The following is a 19862-nucleotide window of genomic DNA, read 5'->3' as shown; positions in this document are numbered from 1 at the left end:
CAGTAGTAAATTGTGCTAGGGGGAGTTTTACTAATGGAGAAGATGTAGAGGAAGTCTAAGGGTATGTGAAATTCTACAGCGTATCAGAAATCATTTTTAGCTAAGACCTTGTTACTTTCAAGCATGTAAGAAGCAATACTCACTGCATTTATTAAAAATGCAGTTTCTTATGACCGAGTTGAATTTTTTTTATAAAATATATATATCCTAATTCGTGTAACCAATTAATCTACAATTTTTTAATGTTTTTATTTGTTTATTTTTGAGATAAAAAATAAGTAATTGAGTAGGGGTGAAAAGTGTTAAAATAATATTTAATTTTGTTATTTTGTGAAAAATTAAATTTATGCTCGAAAGTGAAATTTATTGCTAGCCTATTTTAAAAAATATATCAGTTCAATTTATAAGGCAACATTTTTTTAAAAATACATATTTTTTTGGAACCATATTTGCCTTAAAAGTTAAATCATTTTATTTTACATCAATATTACTTGTACTGTTTTTATGAACAAAAAGCTGCCAGTGATGTTCAGATGTTGACCAGTGGTTTAGACTATTTGTGAAAGGCTGTTAAGATAAAAAAGAAAAAAAATTGTAAACTTCAAAATAGTGTGTTAGATTCAAATTTGCCACTAGTTTTCTCAAGAGACTCTTTGAGCCCAAAAATGTGATAGAACATAGAGATCAACTGGTAAATTAAGCTCTTAAAAAGCAACAAAATATTTTGAAAACTTAAAAAATGAGCATTGACAGAATTTTTTCATGTAATATTTCAATTTTGACAAATGATACAGAATGGAAAGATTTATTGTAAAAGAATGATACAAGTATCTAAATAGAATTATGATACATTAAAATTTGCAAACTTGTATTATGTTTCTTTGTCAATTGATGACACACTACAACTTCATCCACTCTCTATTAAGCTTGTTCAGCGTATGTCTACTAAGAGTAGTTCGTATCCTGCTAGTTCTAAGTTTGGCCACTTGGTTGGAGAGTGCTTACTCAACACTTAGCTGCGGGATGTGCTAGCGGCAAGTTGTTGCTCGAACGAAGTTAACCTTTCCATGATTCCAATTGATAGGCATTCGGAATATTATGCTTTAATATGTACTTGTGTGTTACCTTTATTAATTCATTTATTCAGCCAGCCATATTATGTGTGTTAATAGTAATAAGTGTTTTGTTTATATAACAAGATTTTTGAGCAACTATGCCTTTTATTTATTTATTCTCCCGACGGATGAACCACCCGTTGGATTTACAGTCTGCTTAATAGAACTTAGATATTTTAAGGTTTAAGAATCAACAAGGTGAGGAACAGCTCTTTCAAATTTTTTGGGTGTATCATTAAAAATACCTCTGGAAGAGAGATGCAATTTAGAGAAGCACCTGTCTCAGGAAGAAAGCTAAATGTTGTTTGCTAGAGCATGTACGACTTCATCAACTATGAAGCTCTTAGTTCTAAAGATGAACAGAAGATTGCTGAACAAAGTACTCCTTAGTACTCTGACAAAGTAGAACCTCATGAAATGATAGACTTTGAGAATTCAGATAAGACCATGATTTTTCATTGTTAGTCATATAGAAATGTATCTGTAGTGAACGATGTAGACCTTAAGTTGGGGAGTGGGTACAGATTGCATTCTTTCCTGATGAGAATTGCCGTGTAGCAGCCAAAATGATTAAACTGTGTAGCAAAAGTTATTAAAATCAAATTTGTTGCATCAAGAGAATTTAAAGCTTCATTCATTAGGCAAAAATAATGAGAGATTATAGTGGTGGTTATACATCATGCTATTCTGCTCTTGAAGATAAAACAAAATCTCTTTTTAAACATGTGATAGGAAGATGAACTGAGAATGTGGATGGAGCTATTAAAATTTTATATTGCTTAAGAAAGTTAGTGATAAATAAATTTTACAATTTTTTCATTGGAACAAAATTTTTTATTTCAGTATTTTATTTCTGAGATTTGATTACTTGATTTGATTGTTTGATTTTGAGATAAGTTATTTGATTTAATGTTGTGTTGACAATTTTTTTGACTTTGTTAATATTGAATATGTTTGTACCCTATTTTTTAGTTGTGAATATTTAAAAAAAAAAAATAAATAAATTAGTGGTCCTGTCTTCCCCTACTTAGACTAAAGAGTAGAAAATATTGAAAAATCATATGTGATTCCTTTGACCTCTACTCCAGGGTTAATAGGATCGATTTAAAAAATAAAAAAGAATTACATATGTATATATATATATTTATTGTCATTAGAAAACAACTTCAGGGTCAGGTGAAAACTGCATATACCCAAATTGGATTGATTACAATACTTATCCTTCTAGAGCTATAGTGCTGTCTAGATGGGAAAGTAACAGTATCATAGATTGTTACTTTGTACAAATGGGGATTCAAATTTGATAAATAAAAATCTTAAAAGTGTTATTTAGAAATTAGATTAAAACTTTAGAAATTAAATTTTAAAAGGGAATCTTTTTTCAAAAATTAGAGCTATTTAAAATTTAAAACTGTGCACATATTTTGAAAAAGTAAAAAGTAGAATTGGATAAAAAAGTGAAAACCCCAAGATAGTGAAAGAAATCAAGATATAAAAAAATCTGATGAGTTTCAAAAAATAGGAATTGAAAATATTTATAAAAAAAATTGTTTCTTTAAGTTGTCAAAATAATTTTGTTCTGTATGATTAGAATTAAAAGCATGGCACTCACAGTTACAAATAGTGAAAAGGGCTGAAACATATCTTAAATTAAAAATTTGTAATTATAGCACCCTGTTTTTTATTTTTAGTTAGGTAAGATCAACAATATTTGAGTGGCTTAAAAAAACTATTTTGAGGGCATTTTAAATATAAGTGTTGTTATTTTAAAAAAAGTACATACTTTTTTAATATAATTGAAGTTTTTATTTCCTTGGAATAGCCCTTTTCTGATTTATATTTTGTGCATTTTTTCATAAATATTGTTTGCCTTAACCCCAAACTTAACTTGATCACATAATCCTCTTCTGTAAAATTTCTGATAGTGCTTTTTGTTTAAACTATTTTTTGAAATGCTTTATACAAAATTCATAGTCATCTTACATTGAAGCTTGTCTGTACCTTAAAGGTTAGTGTAGGACTTGTTTTTTTTTTTTTAAATACTAAATAAATGTTACAGAAAAAGAAATAGTATATATTATGTTTTCAGGTGATTCAGACCGTGAGACCTCATTTGGTGATGGTTGAGTTATGTCCAAGTCGTGCTAGCATTTTGAAAATGGATGAGGAGACTATAGAAAGAGAAGCAAAAAATATATCATTTGGTAAGCACTTGTTTATGTTCTATATTTTTATTTAATTTTCTTTAACATTCCTTTTAATGCTAAAAAAAATGATTTTTTTAAGAATTACCATTACTGTTGATGTATTTAACTTGCTTAGTGATTATTTGAGTTGCTTTTGGTTACCTTAGATGATTTTTTTAAATTTAAATCTCGTGTTTGTTATTCATTTTATGAATTTTTAATGAACAAAACCTTTTAGCCTAATATTCATAAAATTTTAATTTATTTGTGTTGTCTATTAGTCGTCATTTTTCCTTCGACAGTAACAGATTCAGTTATTGCTTGGAATTTAATCCAGTAAAATGGGACATAAAATAAGAAATAAAGGTTATAAAGGGGCTTATTTATACTTTCAGTTTTTATATTATACTATTATGAATTCTAAATCCATAAATATTTATCCATAAAACCTCAATAATAACATTGAAATGTTTTTAAAAGGAATATGAACTGTAGTAAGCAATACAATTAATTCATAATTTGCTGATTTTCTTTTTCTTAAAATTGTAGATGAAGAAAGTAATTCAAAATCATTTTAATTCTGGAATATGTCCTGGAAGTCCACTTTTTGAAGCATGGTGAGTATCTTTTGCGATTTGTATTGGAACTCCACAGTGGTGTCAAAATGGCTTCCTTTAAGCTGGATTTTCAACTGCGGGAAGAGGGCAAAATCTGTAGCACCCAAATCTGAAGATTACAGCATTTGCAGAAGTGAGATCATGTTCTGCCTTGGAGAAACTCATGTGTAAGGAAAGAACAGTGACAGGGTGCATTGACATCATGGAGCATCCAGTTTTTGCATGCCGTAGCACTTTTGTTTAAGTCCTTCCTCAGTCATGTTAAAATCTAGCAGTAGAATTCACTATTGATGATCTGACCACTGGGGACGAATTCTCAATAAAGCTATGCCAGTGAGGAGGTGCACCATCTTATTGCTAAATAAAATTTTTTGGTCCATCTTGCAGTTGAGAAAAGAGTCATTGTATAAAGCAAATCCAAATAAGCAACTCCTGTTATACTTGCTTCAGAGAAAAAGAATGATCCATAAACTTGCCACAGGATATTGTGCAGAAAATAATAAATTTTAGGGAGCTCTTTTCGCATTGTAAGAATTCATGGGATTTTTTGACTCTGAGATGTGGACATTATGTGTGTTAACTTTATCACAAATATGAAATGTAGATTCATCACTATCTAAACGCAATATGATCAAAAAAGTTGTTATCTTCTTTACAATTGCAGTTTGGTATGCACAGTGTAGTCTGCAGGCTTCAAAGCCTGTAACAACTGAACAGTATGGACATGTAAGTATTTCCTTAAAACATTCTGTACTGGCATTGCCAGTTCACGGTTGGCCATCCTAACATTTTTTTGTTAGAGGAACACAGGAAAGATTCCCTAACATGTTCAACGTTTTCTTTGGACATCCTTGGTGATTCCATACTTTTCCCTTTACACAGAGCTGCAGTCTTTTCAAACTGATTATCCCATCAATGAATGTTATTGTTATCTAGAGGATCACAGTAATCTTTCTGTGGAAAACAGAAGGCTTTCTGTTCAGGATATGCCATCTTTGCTAGTGGCACTCTTAAACAGAAAGGTAGGAAATCGATCGACAGCCACATATGCAACAAAAACTGTCCTTTTTGCTGTTTTATTCTAGACTTAAATCAACATTGTACACTTCATCCAAGAGATATTATTATAGATTAAAATGATGTTCTTTTTTGTACACTGGTATAATTTATCACTTTTACTAATAATTTCAAAGTTTGAAAAGTACCTAATAATAACCAGTTTACACAAAATATTATAGGTTGATAAATAAAACCCTGATTCATTATCTGTTGTTCCATTCTCTTTCTCCTAACATTTGTTATGATTGAACTAAATCTAATCTAAATTTCCTGCAAAAAAGTTATTAAAGAAATATGATGTCACATCAACTAAATTATGAAAATCTGTTGATTTGAGTAAGGGTAAAACTTGAATACAGATAAAAAATAACTGGGTACTTTGAGAGTCCTTCCTTTTTCAAAAATAAATTTTTAAAAATAAACTAACTTTTAGATGAAACATTTTTTGATTAAAAAAATCATTGATATCATGTAGTATATGTGTACTTAAAAATATTGTAGTATTTACTTAAAACTTTAATCTTAAAAAAAGTATGGAATGTTGAACCCACAAATCTAAAACTTTTTTACCTTAATCAAATTTTGTTTTGTGGTTTAATAAAATAAAAATATTTCAAATGAATATTTTTACTATGATTTATTTTGCCGTCTATGATCCTAAGGATGTAAACCAGATTAAATTAAATATTAAGAAAAAATAATATATAATTAGAAAAGTATATCTGATTAATTTGGCCTAATTATTCTTGATAAGTTTGTCAAGTTACAAGAGATCAAATAATAAAATTTTACATTAACTTCTTGAGTCTATTGAACCTTTCTTACTTCTAAATTCTAACCATCAATACTTATAATTTAACTGATTAAAACAAAGTATACTGCACAGTTGAAAAAGCAAAGGTAAAGAGACGACTATCTTTTGTTGCTATTAAAAATGCGTATACAAATTGTAAGTACAAAAATATAAACTGTAGACATAAGCACTACCAGTACATTTTGAAAAAACCGTTTAGAATGAATTCTGAGTAATTGAAAATGTGCTTGAGGTGACCAAAATTTATATGTTCAGACATGGAAATACAAAATTTTAAACTATTCAAAATCATTCTGTACACTTTGGCACACTTGTGCCACACTTTGTAAATAGAAATCTAATCAAATATTTCAAGAAATCTTCATTGTTTGTCTCTATTAATAACACATTCACTGCTTATTAAATTTATGTTATTATACATCAGTAATGTAATACAATATAGAAATCTATCAAAAAACAGATTTTATCCAAAAGTTTGTTTCAGAACAATTAAAAAAAACTTTTATGTATGTATTATTGTGTGACCCGAATTTATGTTCACACCACATTGTGTGAACAGTTACTGTATTTATGTTTATAATTTATTTACTATATTAATAATTAATTAGAAAAAAAATTAAAAATAAATAAAATGATTATTTGCTAAGAAAAACATTATATTTAAGACTATTTACAACCTGAACATCTTACAAAAACAAAAAACAGGTTTTTTCACCTATGATACTTTTATGTGTTTTGATAGAAACTGTTGAAACATTTGCCGGGGCATAACTCTGGTTTGTTCCTACAATTGTTACTTGTAAAAATGGTTTAATCCCTTTTGTTGTTTTTATGATATTCCTTGCATTGCTTACTTTTTATTTTATTCTTTGAGTCACTGTCTTTGGTTTTTGTACTGCAGTGCTCAGAGCTGTGATGTGGTGTTGGGTAGACACTTGGTGTTTCTGTTAGTGAAAGATGTAATTTAAGGAGTGCCAACTGCAAGTCATGGGATGAAGTTTTTAGTTCATCATTATTTGCATTCCTGTTATAACATAACTTGGCTATTGATCAGAATATCTGAAGAATGAGATTTAAAATCTTTTTATACCTTCTAAGCGTTTTATGTCCACATGGATAATAAGAAACCAACTGATCTCCACGATCTACTCCTTTCATAAAGGCATTCATTATTGGAAGTAGTTTCTGTTGTTCTTTATGGTGCTTATTTACAAAAGTGGCCATACCATTTTTGTGTTTAAAGGTTAATTGTTCTCTTATCCTTCCAATTGTCAGCCATAATTCCATCAGCATATTATGTCATGGTTTACCCCTTCTTAAGGTACAGCAATCAATGCTGATGGGTTCTCGCAATGTACCAATGCAACATATTTCTTTTGATAGTAATGTGACGTGAGACTGATGCTTTGTAGAAATTGTCCATATAGACAGAGTGACCATGATTGGTGCAATTTTGTAAAAGGTGCATGACCACTTTTTTGTATGAACCTTCCCTGTCAAAGGATCATTTTTTCCACCATAAATAGTGAATTAAATTTAGGTTGTGAGGTTCTGCGAGGGAATACATTTTAATCCTGCAGGTTTACGTATTATTACATTATTTATATATTTTGTTACTTACATATGGTGTATCACCAGCTGCCCTCTCCTTAGAGTCATCGCCTCATCAATAGCAAGCAATTTTTTTTGATAGGACGAGTATTTTATCATTAAGGTTAGTTGCCTCACTTTATGTAGATGTTCTGTGTCATAATTTTTATTTTTTATCAAATGTAGATATCTCATAATTAAAAGGAATAGATTGTAACTCATATACTAGAGAAAGCATATTTGCTTAAATATTTGTTTAATTAAATAAATGTAGTCTTGAAAACAGTTCATCCTTATTGTTCCAGTATGCATCAAAACCAAATTGTAAATGTTTTAGGTTCATCCATTGTAAATGCTTTAAACTGTGTTATTCATGATTTTTTATCTTTGGGGGCAATTTATGAACCATATCTTATTAGTTTTGTTATAAATATTTTCAAGAAATATATCAGTAAGTGTTAAAATTGTCATTTGGTTAATTTGCAGGAAATGGAAAATAATTTTATTTTTTTCAAAAGTGGGATATTTTTCAAGCCACTAGTGGGATATTTTTCAAGCCACTATTTGCATTACATCATACTGGGTTTAGGTCGATATCCAATTTATCATCCTTACTATGATCTAAAGTCACTGTCAAAACCACCGTCCGCTGACATTGCCAAAAAATCATCTTATTGAGTTCATTGTCACTTTGGTGAACAAAATTTTCATTTAAACCAGCAATTGTAGATACTCACAAGAATTGTAAAAATGAAACTGAAATATAAATAAACACTAAATTAATGATAGCTTCATACTAACCAATGAAATGGTCATGCACGTGATATGATTCTCCACCATGATCCGGAAATGAGTCATTGCTTGTAAGGTACTGTTTTTCATGACTCGGATTCAGGTTATTGGAGGTGTTAAAATGTATCTGTGTGAGTTGAATATATTGTTATTTCATTACAATCATTTCCTATAAACTCTCAAAAATTATTCCTACATTTTAAAATACATTAAAGGTACAATAATAATAATCATCGATTTTAGTGTTATATTTAAATATTCATAATATCAGTTGTTTTTTTATGGTTATGCAATTTAAAAATATAAGTATTCTTAAATATTTATAAATTGTGTGTTTCTCGCTATTACAGAAAAGATGAGAGACATGATTAAAGAGCATGGAACATTTCAAGGCCTTCTGTATATTTTATTACTTAATATGTCTGCTCGTTTGACTAAGGATCTTGGCATGGCACCTGGTGGTGAATTTCGAAGAGCATTTGCTGAGGTTGATTTTTTCATTTTTCACCAAAGTTTTCTATAAAATAAATAAGTATATTACTCCTTATCTCTGTAATGGCAAAAACATGTTAAAATTGGTTTTAATTTTTTATTAATGTTGATGTTAATGCTATAATTGTAGAGTGAAGAAATTATCTTGATAAGAATTAATGTGATTTTTAATACAGTTTATTGGCAGTTAGTTAAATATGTTTTTGTTATTATTTTGTAAAGTAAAAATTTTGTTTTGTTTTGGTTGAATATCAAGTTTTGTTATAGATAAAATATATCGTTTTTTATTTTTTGTTATTAGTTGTAAATATTTTATTTTTCATCATGTGTTATTTTTTTTTTCACTTTTCATTATGTCACTGAGTTTTACTCTAAATGTGATTTATATAATAAAAATAAAGATTGAATGAAATAAAAAGATAACCATAAATAATGAAAGTTAATAAATAATAAAAGTGCTTGGTTATTACAATCGGATAAGATCACACTTTGTGTGGAGAAAGACAAATTTTAATCAATCAGTCTCATTGTTACTCAGCTAGTGCGGTTATTATTCTTTTTGTTAATTATAGTTATGCTGTATCATTCAGTTTGTGTAATTGTTTAAAACCAAATTAATGTATTTTAAATGTGTCATTAACTGTATTAGACAAACAAAAATAAGATTCTTTCTCTTTTAGAAAAACCATAAAGGGGCATCTGTAGCAAGTATTTGATCGAAGTACTACATTAGAAAACAGACAGTGTCACATGATAAGCCATCTACAGATGGAATGCTCAACTTTAATGTACCAGATTTGAATGAGAATGAAATTCAGTATGTTGTAGGATTGACCAGACAGTTAAGAATTAATGGGCCTCAAATAGCTCAGATGGCTTTTTTTATTTAGCATGCAGCATAACAATAAAATGAGAAAATCTATGGCAAAAACTTTTATGCAAGTTTAAGAGTGGTTGAACCTTTAAGGGAAAATTTGAATGCAACTTTAAAGGAGGAATATGTAAAAATTAAAACAGGCTATGCAGTAATGATGAAACTGATGTACTGATTGGAGGCTATTACCTGATAGTATTCATTTGAAACAAGATTGTAAACTCAAATCATGAAAAAAGATAAATAAACAATTTATGTTCACATTATTTTGTACTACTGCAGATGGAAACCACTTGATAAAATCTGATATTGTGAAAAGTAAATACCCACAAACAATCAGAGATAACCAAAATCTACAGATCATTGTTATAATGTTAAAATATCCACTTTATTTCATACATTATAAGTAAGTAATTTCACAACAAAGCTGTTCCAGAAATGTCAGGTTACAAAAGAAATGTAAAAATATCCAAACATGAAATGAGGCCGTAATTTTACTTAAGTGTGCATCGTCTTATCTACATGCTCAAAAGATGTGTGTTGCTGATGGAAAGATAATTTATATGTACCTGCCATGCAGCATAACACCACCCCTAATCAGCCAATCAATCAATCATTTTTACTCTGTTAAACATATCTGTAAGAAAAAACTTAAATGATAGAGTTTTGAAGACTTCTGTAATAGAAGATAAAAGACATCAACAGACTAAAATTTAAAATTATATAATTGACTTTCCATGAGTTATGATTTTATTACAACCATTTTAAAAAAAACATTAAACTTCCGTTCTGTCCAGTATGTGGAAGAAACTTTTAAATGAAGATATTGAACTAGACACAAGTGGATGTGAACTAGATGATTTTTATGAGGTTACTGATTAAGATAGTGAACAGAATTTGTTATTGGAGCATATTGAATAATGGTTGGAAGGTGATCAAGATTATCACATTCTAGTTTAAAAAAAGGATGAAGTTGTAGGTAGATTGATGGAAGCCCTGACTCCTGAGGAAGAAGAAGGTTCGTGTGACAACTATCATCCTAATGCAAAACTCACTGATTTCTGTCATTAATTGCATGAAGCTGAACAAGAATGAAAACATCTGTACTATGAACATTACTGTCTGTACTACATTACCATGTACTTACTAAATTGCTAATAGAAATAATTTTGCGATTTTTCTCACACTTATAACTATGTTCATAATTACTATGACATAGAATACTACTGAATATTTCATAGAGTAGCCTTTTAATTATAGTGGTAAACTCAATTTTTGCGTATAATTTCCTTATTAAAGGCATTTTATAACAGCTCTTTGGATTATTATTCGTAGAAATGATTTGTAATGCAAAACAAAAGATTGTACATTTATTTTTAAACAAACCAGGATCATCATGTTCTAAGTAAATATAATTAGAAATGTTGATGTGTTTGTTTATTTCTTTGTAAGGTTTTAAATAAATTTATTTTTCATTCGTTAATTTCAGTTTTGTATTATTTTAAATGTGAAATAAACGTATCTTCTTATGATATAGACAATTATAATTTACCTTATACATTATTATGCTGGTTAATGTGATGTGGACAACTAATACTCCTTATTGTTAAAGATTAGAATGGGTTTCTTACAATCACTAGAAATATTTATAGTTGTAGTTAATTCATTTAAATTTCTTAGTATTAATCTTGTTTTTGTTATAAATGTTTCTGTTTCAAAGGAAGTGTGAATATTCACTTTAAAAATCATTCTTTTGTGATTTTTCTTTTTCTTTAAAATTTTAATTATGCATAATCTTTCTTATTTTACAGGCAAAGAAGTTAGGTAACTGTGCAATCCAGTTTGGAGATAGGCCTATTAGTATTACACTGAAGCGAGCTCTTTCTGTTCTTAGTTGGTGGAAAAGTTTTAAGCTGATTTGGTTACTTTTGTTTAGTAATCAAACTATGAGGTATATAGTTAATTTTTTCTGTGTTTAATTGTAACTGAAAAATGATAACTTTAACTAATTGTAACTTTAAATGATTAATATTATCATTCTGTGATACATATTCATAGTGACATCTATTAACTTTATACATAGTCAACTGGTAAAAGACACCTATTTGATTAATTTTAATTACCATTTTTTCTCCTTTTTATATTATCTGGTAGTAAAAAATATTGACAATATGAAACTGTTTTCCATGTTCTGTAACATTATAATATACACATCTGGATTGGTTTCCTTCATAGAAAAATGTTTTTTATGTTACACGTGATGCATAGCTGTTTTCAGAAACTCAATCGATTTTTGTTGAAAAATTAATACTTTAAATGTTATAGGACTGTATGTAGATTTACAATATAATATACATATAAGTTCTTTGTTTTAAGATAAAAAAATATTAATTTTATGGCGAGTCCTGCTGTACATTAACATATGTTATTAAGGTCTTAGTGTACTTATTACATTGCTAATAGAAGGAATTTTACAACTTTTTGCGACTATTTCCAAGAGAAATATTCAATTGTTTGATTATAGTGAACATTTTTGTTTAAAAATTTCTACTGTACTAATTATATAAAACACAATTTATGACAGTTAAAAACACATGTGTTTTAATATTTTTAATGGATTCAAAATAGAATTAAACTATTGGAAAATTTTCAGACAATTCAGTTGTTGGAAACAGGATTGATTGTTTCAATCAATTATATATTAAAATTGTGTAGAAAATAATTTTTTTAATTATCTTAATAGAATAAAATACCTTCCGAATGATGGAATTCTCATTAGTATTTTTAAAAAGTTATTGACAGAAAACAGAGTAATAGGAAAATTACAGAAAATCATTTTTTTTTCTAGAGAGTAGCAGATTAAACAAACAGAAATTTAAACATTTAGAAATCAGAAATTCTAAACTTATTAGAAATCACATAGCTATTGATGGACACCTTAAGAAAACACCTTAAACATAGATCATAATTTTCTTTGTATATATGTTTTCCAATATTGCTGTATATTTATTTGGCATATTAATTCATGAAAATTTATTGCTGAAAGTCTGATTATTGCTGAACTTACATACTGATTATTGCTTAGGAACAAATTTTTTCTCAAATTATCACATTAAGGCTGAATTTAATGTTATAAATCATAATCATGCACTAAAATGAACATAATTATGTATTAACAACTTGTCAGATCTGTTGAGATATTTGTCATGTAAGAATGTGATATTTATACATTTTCAGACATGTGATATTTTGATAAAAGTAATGAACTGAGGTGATTATTCTGCTAATGTTTACAGTTTTTACTCCATTACCTATAAATATTCTTTTAGCAAATTCAGATTCATAGGTATCTAGTCGTAAAATCAGCTGTGTTATAGGTATAATAAATATTAATAATTATTTTAAAAAAAGAAATGTCTTGAAAAGTTGTCAGGTTATGTAACTGAAATCAGAAAATTTTCAGTACATAATAAATGAGCATCTTCAGTTTGCAACAAATTACAAGGAACACTGTTACAGATGCCTGGATTTTTTTACATGTTCACCACAGATCGGCATACCTATGAACCGAAGAAATGATTTCATATATACTGCTTTGGTATACCAGTGTGCCACTGCATATTATATTTGGTAGGTGTTTTGGCACATCAGTGTACCGAATGATTTGATTATTTTAAATCTGTTTCACTACTTGCCGTCTTACAATAATGACATGGGCTTGGTGGTTTTGGCTCAAGGGAAAATGATTATTAGTGTACATTTGTTACATTCTGACTTTAGAATGAGTAGCTGCATAGGAGGAATAGGTATGACTTCAAATTAAAAAAAAAATTTTTATTATATTTTATAGAGTAAATTAATTTATCATAATCATGGAGAGGGAACATCATAAAATGTAGAATCATAAAACATAATTATAAAAGAAGAAAAAAATTAAAATTTCCAATAAAAAATTAATCTTGAATTACACTGAATTATTTATTGAAATTGTCCATTGCTAGGATATGGTGTTTTATACACAAAATTAACAGATTCTTATTATATTTTACATTCTATACAGTGTATCAAATCTGTAAATATTTTTAGACAAAAATTTTTATCTAAGTACTTAATCGTAAAGAATAGCTTGTAAAATAAAAAAAGTGCAGGTATAAAATAAACCAAATAAAAGCTAGAAAAAACAGCTAATAATATATTTTGTTTAAATTAGTATGATATAAAAGAACTTACAGATAAATAGTATCAAAAAAAAAATTGAATTAGTGTAGAATTTAAAGTTGCTTATTCATGAAAATATATTTCTAAAATAGAGGAAACTACTCAGTGAATTAAATCCATAAAAACCTGTTCATTTTAGTGTACCTCATTAAAACATTGTAAACAGAAATGCAGTTTATCAGGACACTGTATGCAGAATGTAGCAACTATTTTTGTCTTCAAGACTTCATGCTTCTTCCCATATTTTTTTGCACTGCTTGTATTTGTCCAGTTGATTTCCCTAAATAATGGACTGTCTTCTTGTTGATAACAGGATTTGATATTTTGGTTTCTTAATCAGACGTTAGCCTTTTAGTAATAATGATTCTAAAATGTAAAAGTTAAATTAATTTTCGGTGTAATGTCCATGCATTGACGACAACTGATCAGGAAGACCTATACCTTTCTTGGCTTTGTTATAGTTCAAAATACAATCTGTTTTTTTTTTTTTTACTGTGTCCTCAATTCTATTTCCTTTTGTTTAATTCCACCATTTTTCCTTTATGTTCAATACATGAAGTCATCATTAAAACTTGCCTTTATTCCTTCCATTTGACCATTTTTATATCTTATTATTTTGCACGCCCACAACTTCACCTTTTTTTTGGCTTCTTTTTTACAAAATTTTCTGGAATTCCTTTTATATTTCCTCTAAGCGTGCCACAATGGAATGTTTTCCTTTCTTACAGCTCCAACTAGAGGTAAACTTTTGTAAAAATTGTTTCCATAAAGTAACCTTCCTTCATCTAATAAGCCTTATGTAATCTCTATTGATATTTTATGAGTATGGCCAATGTTTTGAGTTACTGCTGCTGTTTTAATAATTATAGGTATGTCCAGAGACAGTTTGTACAATTTTATCCCACACTTACAACTTTTCTGGGAAATATATTTTTGAAAAATAAGCCTTACTTTCCAAGGAATCATACTCTCATCAATTGCTAATTCTTTCTCTGGCTTTATAACTGCTTGAAAATTACTTGAGTAACATATTTAATAGCATTGCTATCTTAAAAATCTTACTATTACCATCATCATTTTTATTTTTGGCAAGATGCCAGTGGTTTAAAATTGCAATAAATGATGGGCATCATTCATTTTACAAAAGCATTCGCAAACATATCATTTGACCAGTACATGTGTGTATTTTTTTCAATTTTTTTGCAATTGTGTATCTGGCAAGTGATTCTGTGCCCATCAACATAAGAATTGCGAGAAATTTTCTAATTTCATTCACATTAGTATTTTTCTGGCTTCTTTATTCAAACACTGATTAATGAAACGATTAATTTCAGTAACAATGAAATCTAATGTAGCATCTGAGAAAAGCATGTTAAACAGCTCAAGTAGATTTTCTGTTGAAATGTCAGATCTTAAATACTGGTCGTCATTTGAAACTACACATTTGGTCTTACTTGGAAGAAAACTTCACTCTTGGTCTCACTTGGAAGGAATTTACATTAAATCAGTAATAGGAGAGCAGTTAGGCCTGTTTATTGTAGCTTCATCACCACTTGATTCTGATGTATGGGACTTATGTGAAGAATACAAATTACTTACCATATTTTCCTGATAATCCTTGTCAGGGTTGTCAGAAAAATCTTCATCGGTAGATGTGTAGACAGAATTGCTGGTGCTCAGATTAGCGGTTGAAGTGCTGGTCTGAGCACTTTTTGTAATTTAACTCATGGCTGAATACCTGATGTACTGGGTTCATAGGAATATACCAAATTATTTTCTGTAGACTGTATGTTAACTTGACAAATTGAATGTTATCAGTAGATAATTTTGAAGTTCGTAATCAAATTATTTTCAGTGCCAGGTTTTTCATCTCTTGATGATGATAACCCTAATTTTTTCATCATGAGTAAGTACACTTTATAAACACCAGTAATTCTTTGTTTAGGCATTTTTAGTCAGTAAAATGAAAGGAAATTAATAAAAAAATTTCAAAACTAAAGAAACGAATACTGTTGAAATGAACGCACAGACTAGTCACATCTGGTAGACAAATACGACTGACATCAAGGTTGCTAGTAAACAAAGGTGCACCTTGTAGGTGTTCTGCTTCCCCACCATTTCCAGCAGTCAAGCCAGTATGCCTGTGTACTGCTAAGTGATTCGGTATAACAAATAGCAGGTGCGCACACCTGAGTGTTGATGCAGTTCCTTTGTAGATTGGAGCGTAACATGGGTGTGCCGACAATTTTTTTGGGATAAAACAAAAAAAATTTCACAAAAACAAAATAAATCACTAATATACACTATTTCAAATACATTAAAAAAAAAAACTAGAGATGTCTGATGGCTAGACTGTTCATGACAACATACATCTTTCAATTAATAGCAGGGAAATAACATGCTGGTGGGAATGTGTTAAAATAAAGTTGTTGGTTGACATTTTCATTTGAGAGACATACTGTATTTATTCGAGTACCCCCGCACTTTTTTTCTTGGAATTAGAGAGAAAAAATAAGCGATCAGGAAATTTACTTAATAAAAAAAATACCAGTATGCTAGTAATGGATAGTTATCGGGGGCATACGACTGAAAAAGTGAAAGTCTTTTTAGAAAAGGGTATGAAAGACCAAGTAATAATTCCAGGCGGATTGACATCTCTATTGCAACCGCTAGATGTCTGCATTAATAAACCATTCAAATCTGCATTAAAACAACTGTACAGTAAATGGATGGCTGATGAAAATTTCTTTCTCACGCCTACAGGAAGAATCAAACGCCCAGATTTTAACCATACTTGTGTTTGGATAAAAGATGCTTGGGAAGGTATTTCCACAGAATTAGTAAGGAAAAGTTTAAAAAAATGTGAAATGAACTTGATGGTAGTGAAGATGATCACCTTTGGCAAAGCGACGTGGAGACTACTGGTAACTCTTCTACAGACATTGACGGTGACAGTGATTAATTAAAAATAAAATCCCATATTAAAAAGTGTATTGAAATGATCCTTTTCAACATGATATTTTCTTTTCGTTTTACTGGACTACTGATTGTAAACTAAACAAGTACTTACGGTAATTAATTATTAATGTAATATTAATATTGTAATTTAAATGAACGAATTAAATGCTTTACTTTCTGAATATTTTTGTATTTACGTATTTTTTTTATCATATCTGTTACACTTTAAAATACCGGTATATACTCAATTTTTTTTTTTTTTTAGATTTTGGGTCCGGAAAATCGAGGTGCGGGTGGTACTCGAATAAATACGGTAATTACAATTCATGTGTGTATGGTATTTATCACTGGTGTCATCGTCATCAAGATTCAAAATATCTTATTCACTAATTTCTAGAAACACATTATGAACTTGTCACATAACTTTTCCTAATTAAAAAAAAATATAAATAAACTATATAATATAGTTTCATAACATTTTTTTTTTTATATATGTAGAAAAGTCTAATATACAGTTTATTGATATTCTTGCTTGAGCCAAAACCCATATGTACTAACCAATTGAACCATGCCGGTTTTTGGGTAAATAAAAAAGAAATGATGTATGAGTACTTTGTTATATTTTCAGCTTATAACAACTTAATGCAGTTAAATTAAATTTTTTTCTATTTTTATGCGTAGCAAAGAAGAAGTGGAAAAATGCAAACAGAGAGATTTGCTAGATTCTATGTTGGCTGAAATGGCTGGTAAATTTCCAGAACTTAATCAGGTGTTTGTTGAAGAGCGTGATGTATTTCTGACTCACTCATTGCAATTAGCTGCTCAGACCTCTCCAGCAAATCTCTTCAACAATGAGGAACCTCTTTCTAAGAACATTGGTAATGCTATTTTCATTATAATTTGTATAGTGCTATCTTATAGAATTTATCTTGAGAAGGATGTAAGGTAAATGTTTCAAACTGATGTGCATGGTTGGTGTGCCATTTGCTCTTGAATGTTTTATTCTGTTTTACAAATAGAAATTTATAAATACCATATGTTTAATTTTATAGAGAAATTAAAAACAAACTTATTTCATCCTATGATATCATCAGTGGTTTCAAATGATGTAATCTCTAGCTGTTCAGCATTATTTTGACCTTCAATTCCCAAGATGCTATTCACTGAATTATACTAGTGGAACCTTAAAGATGCAAAAAATAATTTTATGCTAGCATAGCAAAAGTTTTTACCAGTGTGAAAACTTTTCTATGGTTTCAAAACTGTATATGTAAGCAAATAAGAGAAGGATGTGGTAATGAGATGATTATTAATGTCACTTATGAAAAATTGTTTTCACAATTAATAAATTGTTTACAACAATAGTCATTCTTGATGGCTCGCTTTAATAATTGAAAAAAAACAAAGCAAAAAGCCACTCATAAAATTCATAAGGATTGATAAATTATGGAATTAAAGTGATCTCTGTAAATTAATTATGTAACTCATTTACTCAGATTTTAAAGGTTTCTCTTTATACAATTTGTGGACATTATGGATGCCAAAATATTTGTGATAGATATGTTCCTTGACTACTGCCTGATAAAGGTAATGTAAGCTGCCTTAACATTTCTCTGTATGAGCAAGATGATTACTTTCTATAATTTTATGATCTGAAATTCATTAATACCAGTCAATGATAAGTCAAGAAAATTTTGTGCTGTTGGAAAGTGATATTTGTTTTGAAAGTGAAAAATCACTTGTTAAATTTCATGCAAGCAAAACAATAAATTCACATGTCCCTGTGATTTTAATTTCTAAATTAAATTAAAAATTATAGGTGTTACTCATTTTGAAAATAATGAAATCAAAAGAATTATCACTAAGAGGTTGACTAATGATGATTTTTTTATAGCTGTAGAATAGAAAAACTAGTAAAGTTGTGTAATAAGTGATTAAATCTTAATGGATACTAGAATAATGAAGAATGTTAAGTAGCTGAAATGTTTTGTTTTATTATTACTAGTTTTAAATCTGTTACAGTCAAAAGTTCTTTACTTTCTGGCTAAGCATATTGTATATTTTAAATTTGTGATTGTGTTTGATTTATTCTGTACATAATGTATGAAGTATTTCCAAGTTTATATTTTTGTATGTGCATGTTGTTCCAGAAGATAAACTGTGGTAAAAACTTGTTCAAATTTAGTGTAATTGCATTAACATGGGCATGTACTTATTTTATCTTGCACAAGAAACTTGCATTTTTCTTTTAATATGTGTATGCCCTGAATTCTAACACATCTAATATTAAACACAGTAGTTAAAATGATCTTCAACTTGCATTTTTCTTTTAATATGTGTATGCCCTGAATTCTAACACATCTAATATTAAACACAGTAGTTAAAATGATCTTCAACTTCATTCTCATGTTAGGAAGATTTACAAGGACATTTCACAAAGTACATTTTGTTATTTAAATCCGTTTCATCTGAATTTTGTAGTTCTAAAAATAATCAGAGTAATTTAATAGATAATTATTTCTCTTAAACAAAAGGTAATGCTTTTGTTATGGTACAACAGTCTCCAGCCATCATTTGCTGTTTTTGAGAGTAATTATTAACACAAGTGATTTGATTACCTCTGCTATGAAGCGCACGGTGAGAAAAGAATCATCTCTAAAGTTATAAGAGTTAGTATTGGAGTACAAACTGACTAGCCAAGAAACAGTGGGAAGATGGTATCAGCATGTGGTGTGCGGTATATCTAGTAGGTGTGTTGAGTGCAATTAATTCTCTAATTTAACATCCATCGATGCTGTCATTACTACTTTATAATAAAATATCCTGGAGAGTTACTGAATAATCACATAAATGATCTGCTAAACCAAAACGAAACCAAATGATCTGCTCCTATATAGCTTGCATTAAAGTGCAACCAAATCATCTGATCTTTGATGCAGTGTTCTCTAACATAGATCTTAATCAGTATCAGCAACAGCTGAGATCTCCTTTGCTTCGCATCAGAGCTCAGCACCTTTTCTTTGCTCTAAATATACATTTACTTCCAGCTTTTACTCTTCATCAATGTTATTATCCCCTTTTGGCTTCTTTTGTAAATTACTGCTTTAGTCTATCGATATCAAAAAGTACATAAATCCGGTTGTCTTA

At 28.9% G+C, this 19862-nt stretch overlaps 1 protein-coding gene across 6 annotated transcripts in view; it reads left to right on the top strand.

Annotated features, from left to right (window-relative positions):
• The window catches only part of LOC142320296 (traB domain-containing protein), a 58150-nt gene that overhangs the window by 19849 nt on the left and 18439 nt on the right, over positions 1-19862 (top strand). For all 6 annotated transcript variants that reach the window (XR_012755339.1, XR_012755340.1, XR_012755348.1 and 3 more), the window contains exons 4-7: positions 3205-3319; positions 8524-8660; positions 11351-11490; positions 17397-17593. Coding sequence is in view for 3 of the 6 variants with exons in the window: in XM_075358018.1 (XP_075214133.1) it covers positions 3205-3319; positions 8524-8660; positions 11351-11490; positions 17397-17593 (589 nt within the window). In the remaining 3 variants the exon portion in view is untranslated. The remainder of the gene's footprint in view (positions 1-3204; positions 3320-8523; positions 8661-11350; positions 11491-17396; positions 17594-19862) is intronic.

Source organism: Lycorma delicatula, chromosome 1 (assembly GCF_047948215.1).
Source record: "Lycorma delicatula isolate Av1 chromosome 1, ASM4794821v1, whole genome shotgun sequence".
Classification (NCBI taxonomy): Eukaryota; Metazoa; Arthropoda; class Insecta; order Hemiptera; family Fulgoridae; genus Lycorma; species Lycorma delicatula.
Note: the sequence above shows the minus strand (reverse complement) of the source record. Positions and strands in the feature narration are given on the sequence as shown.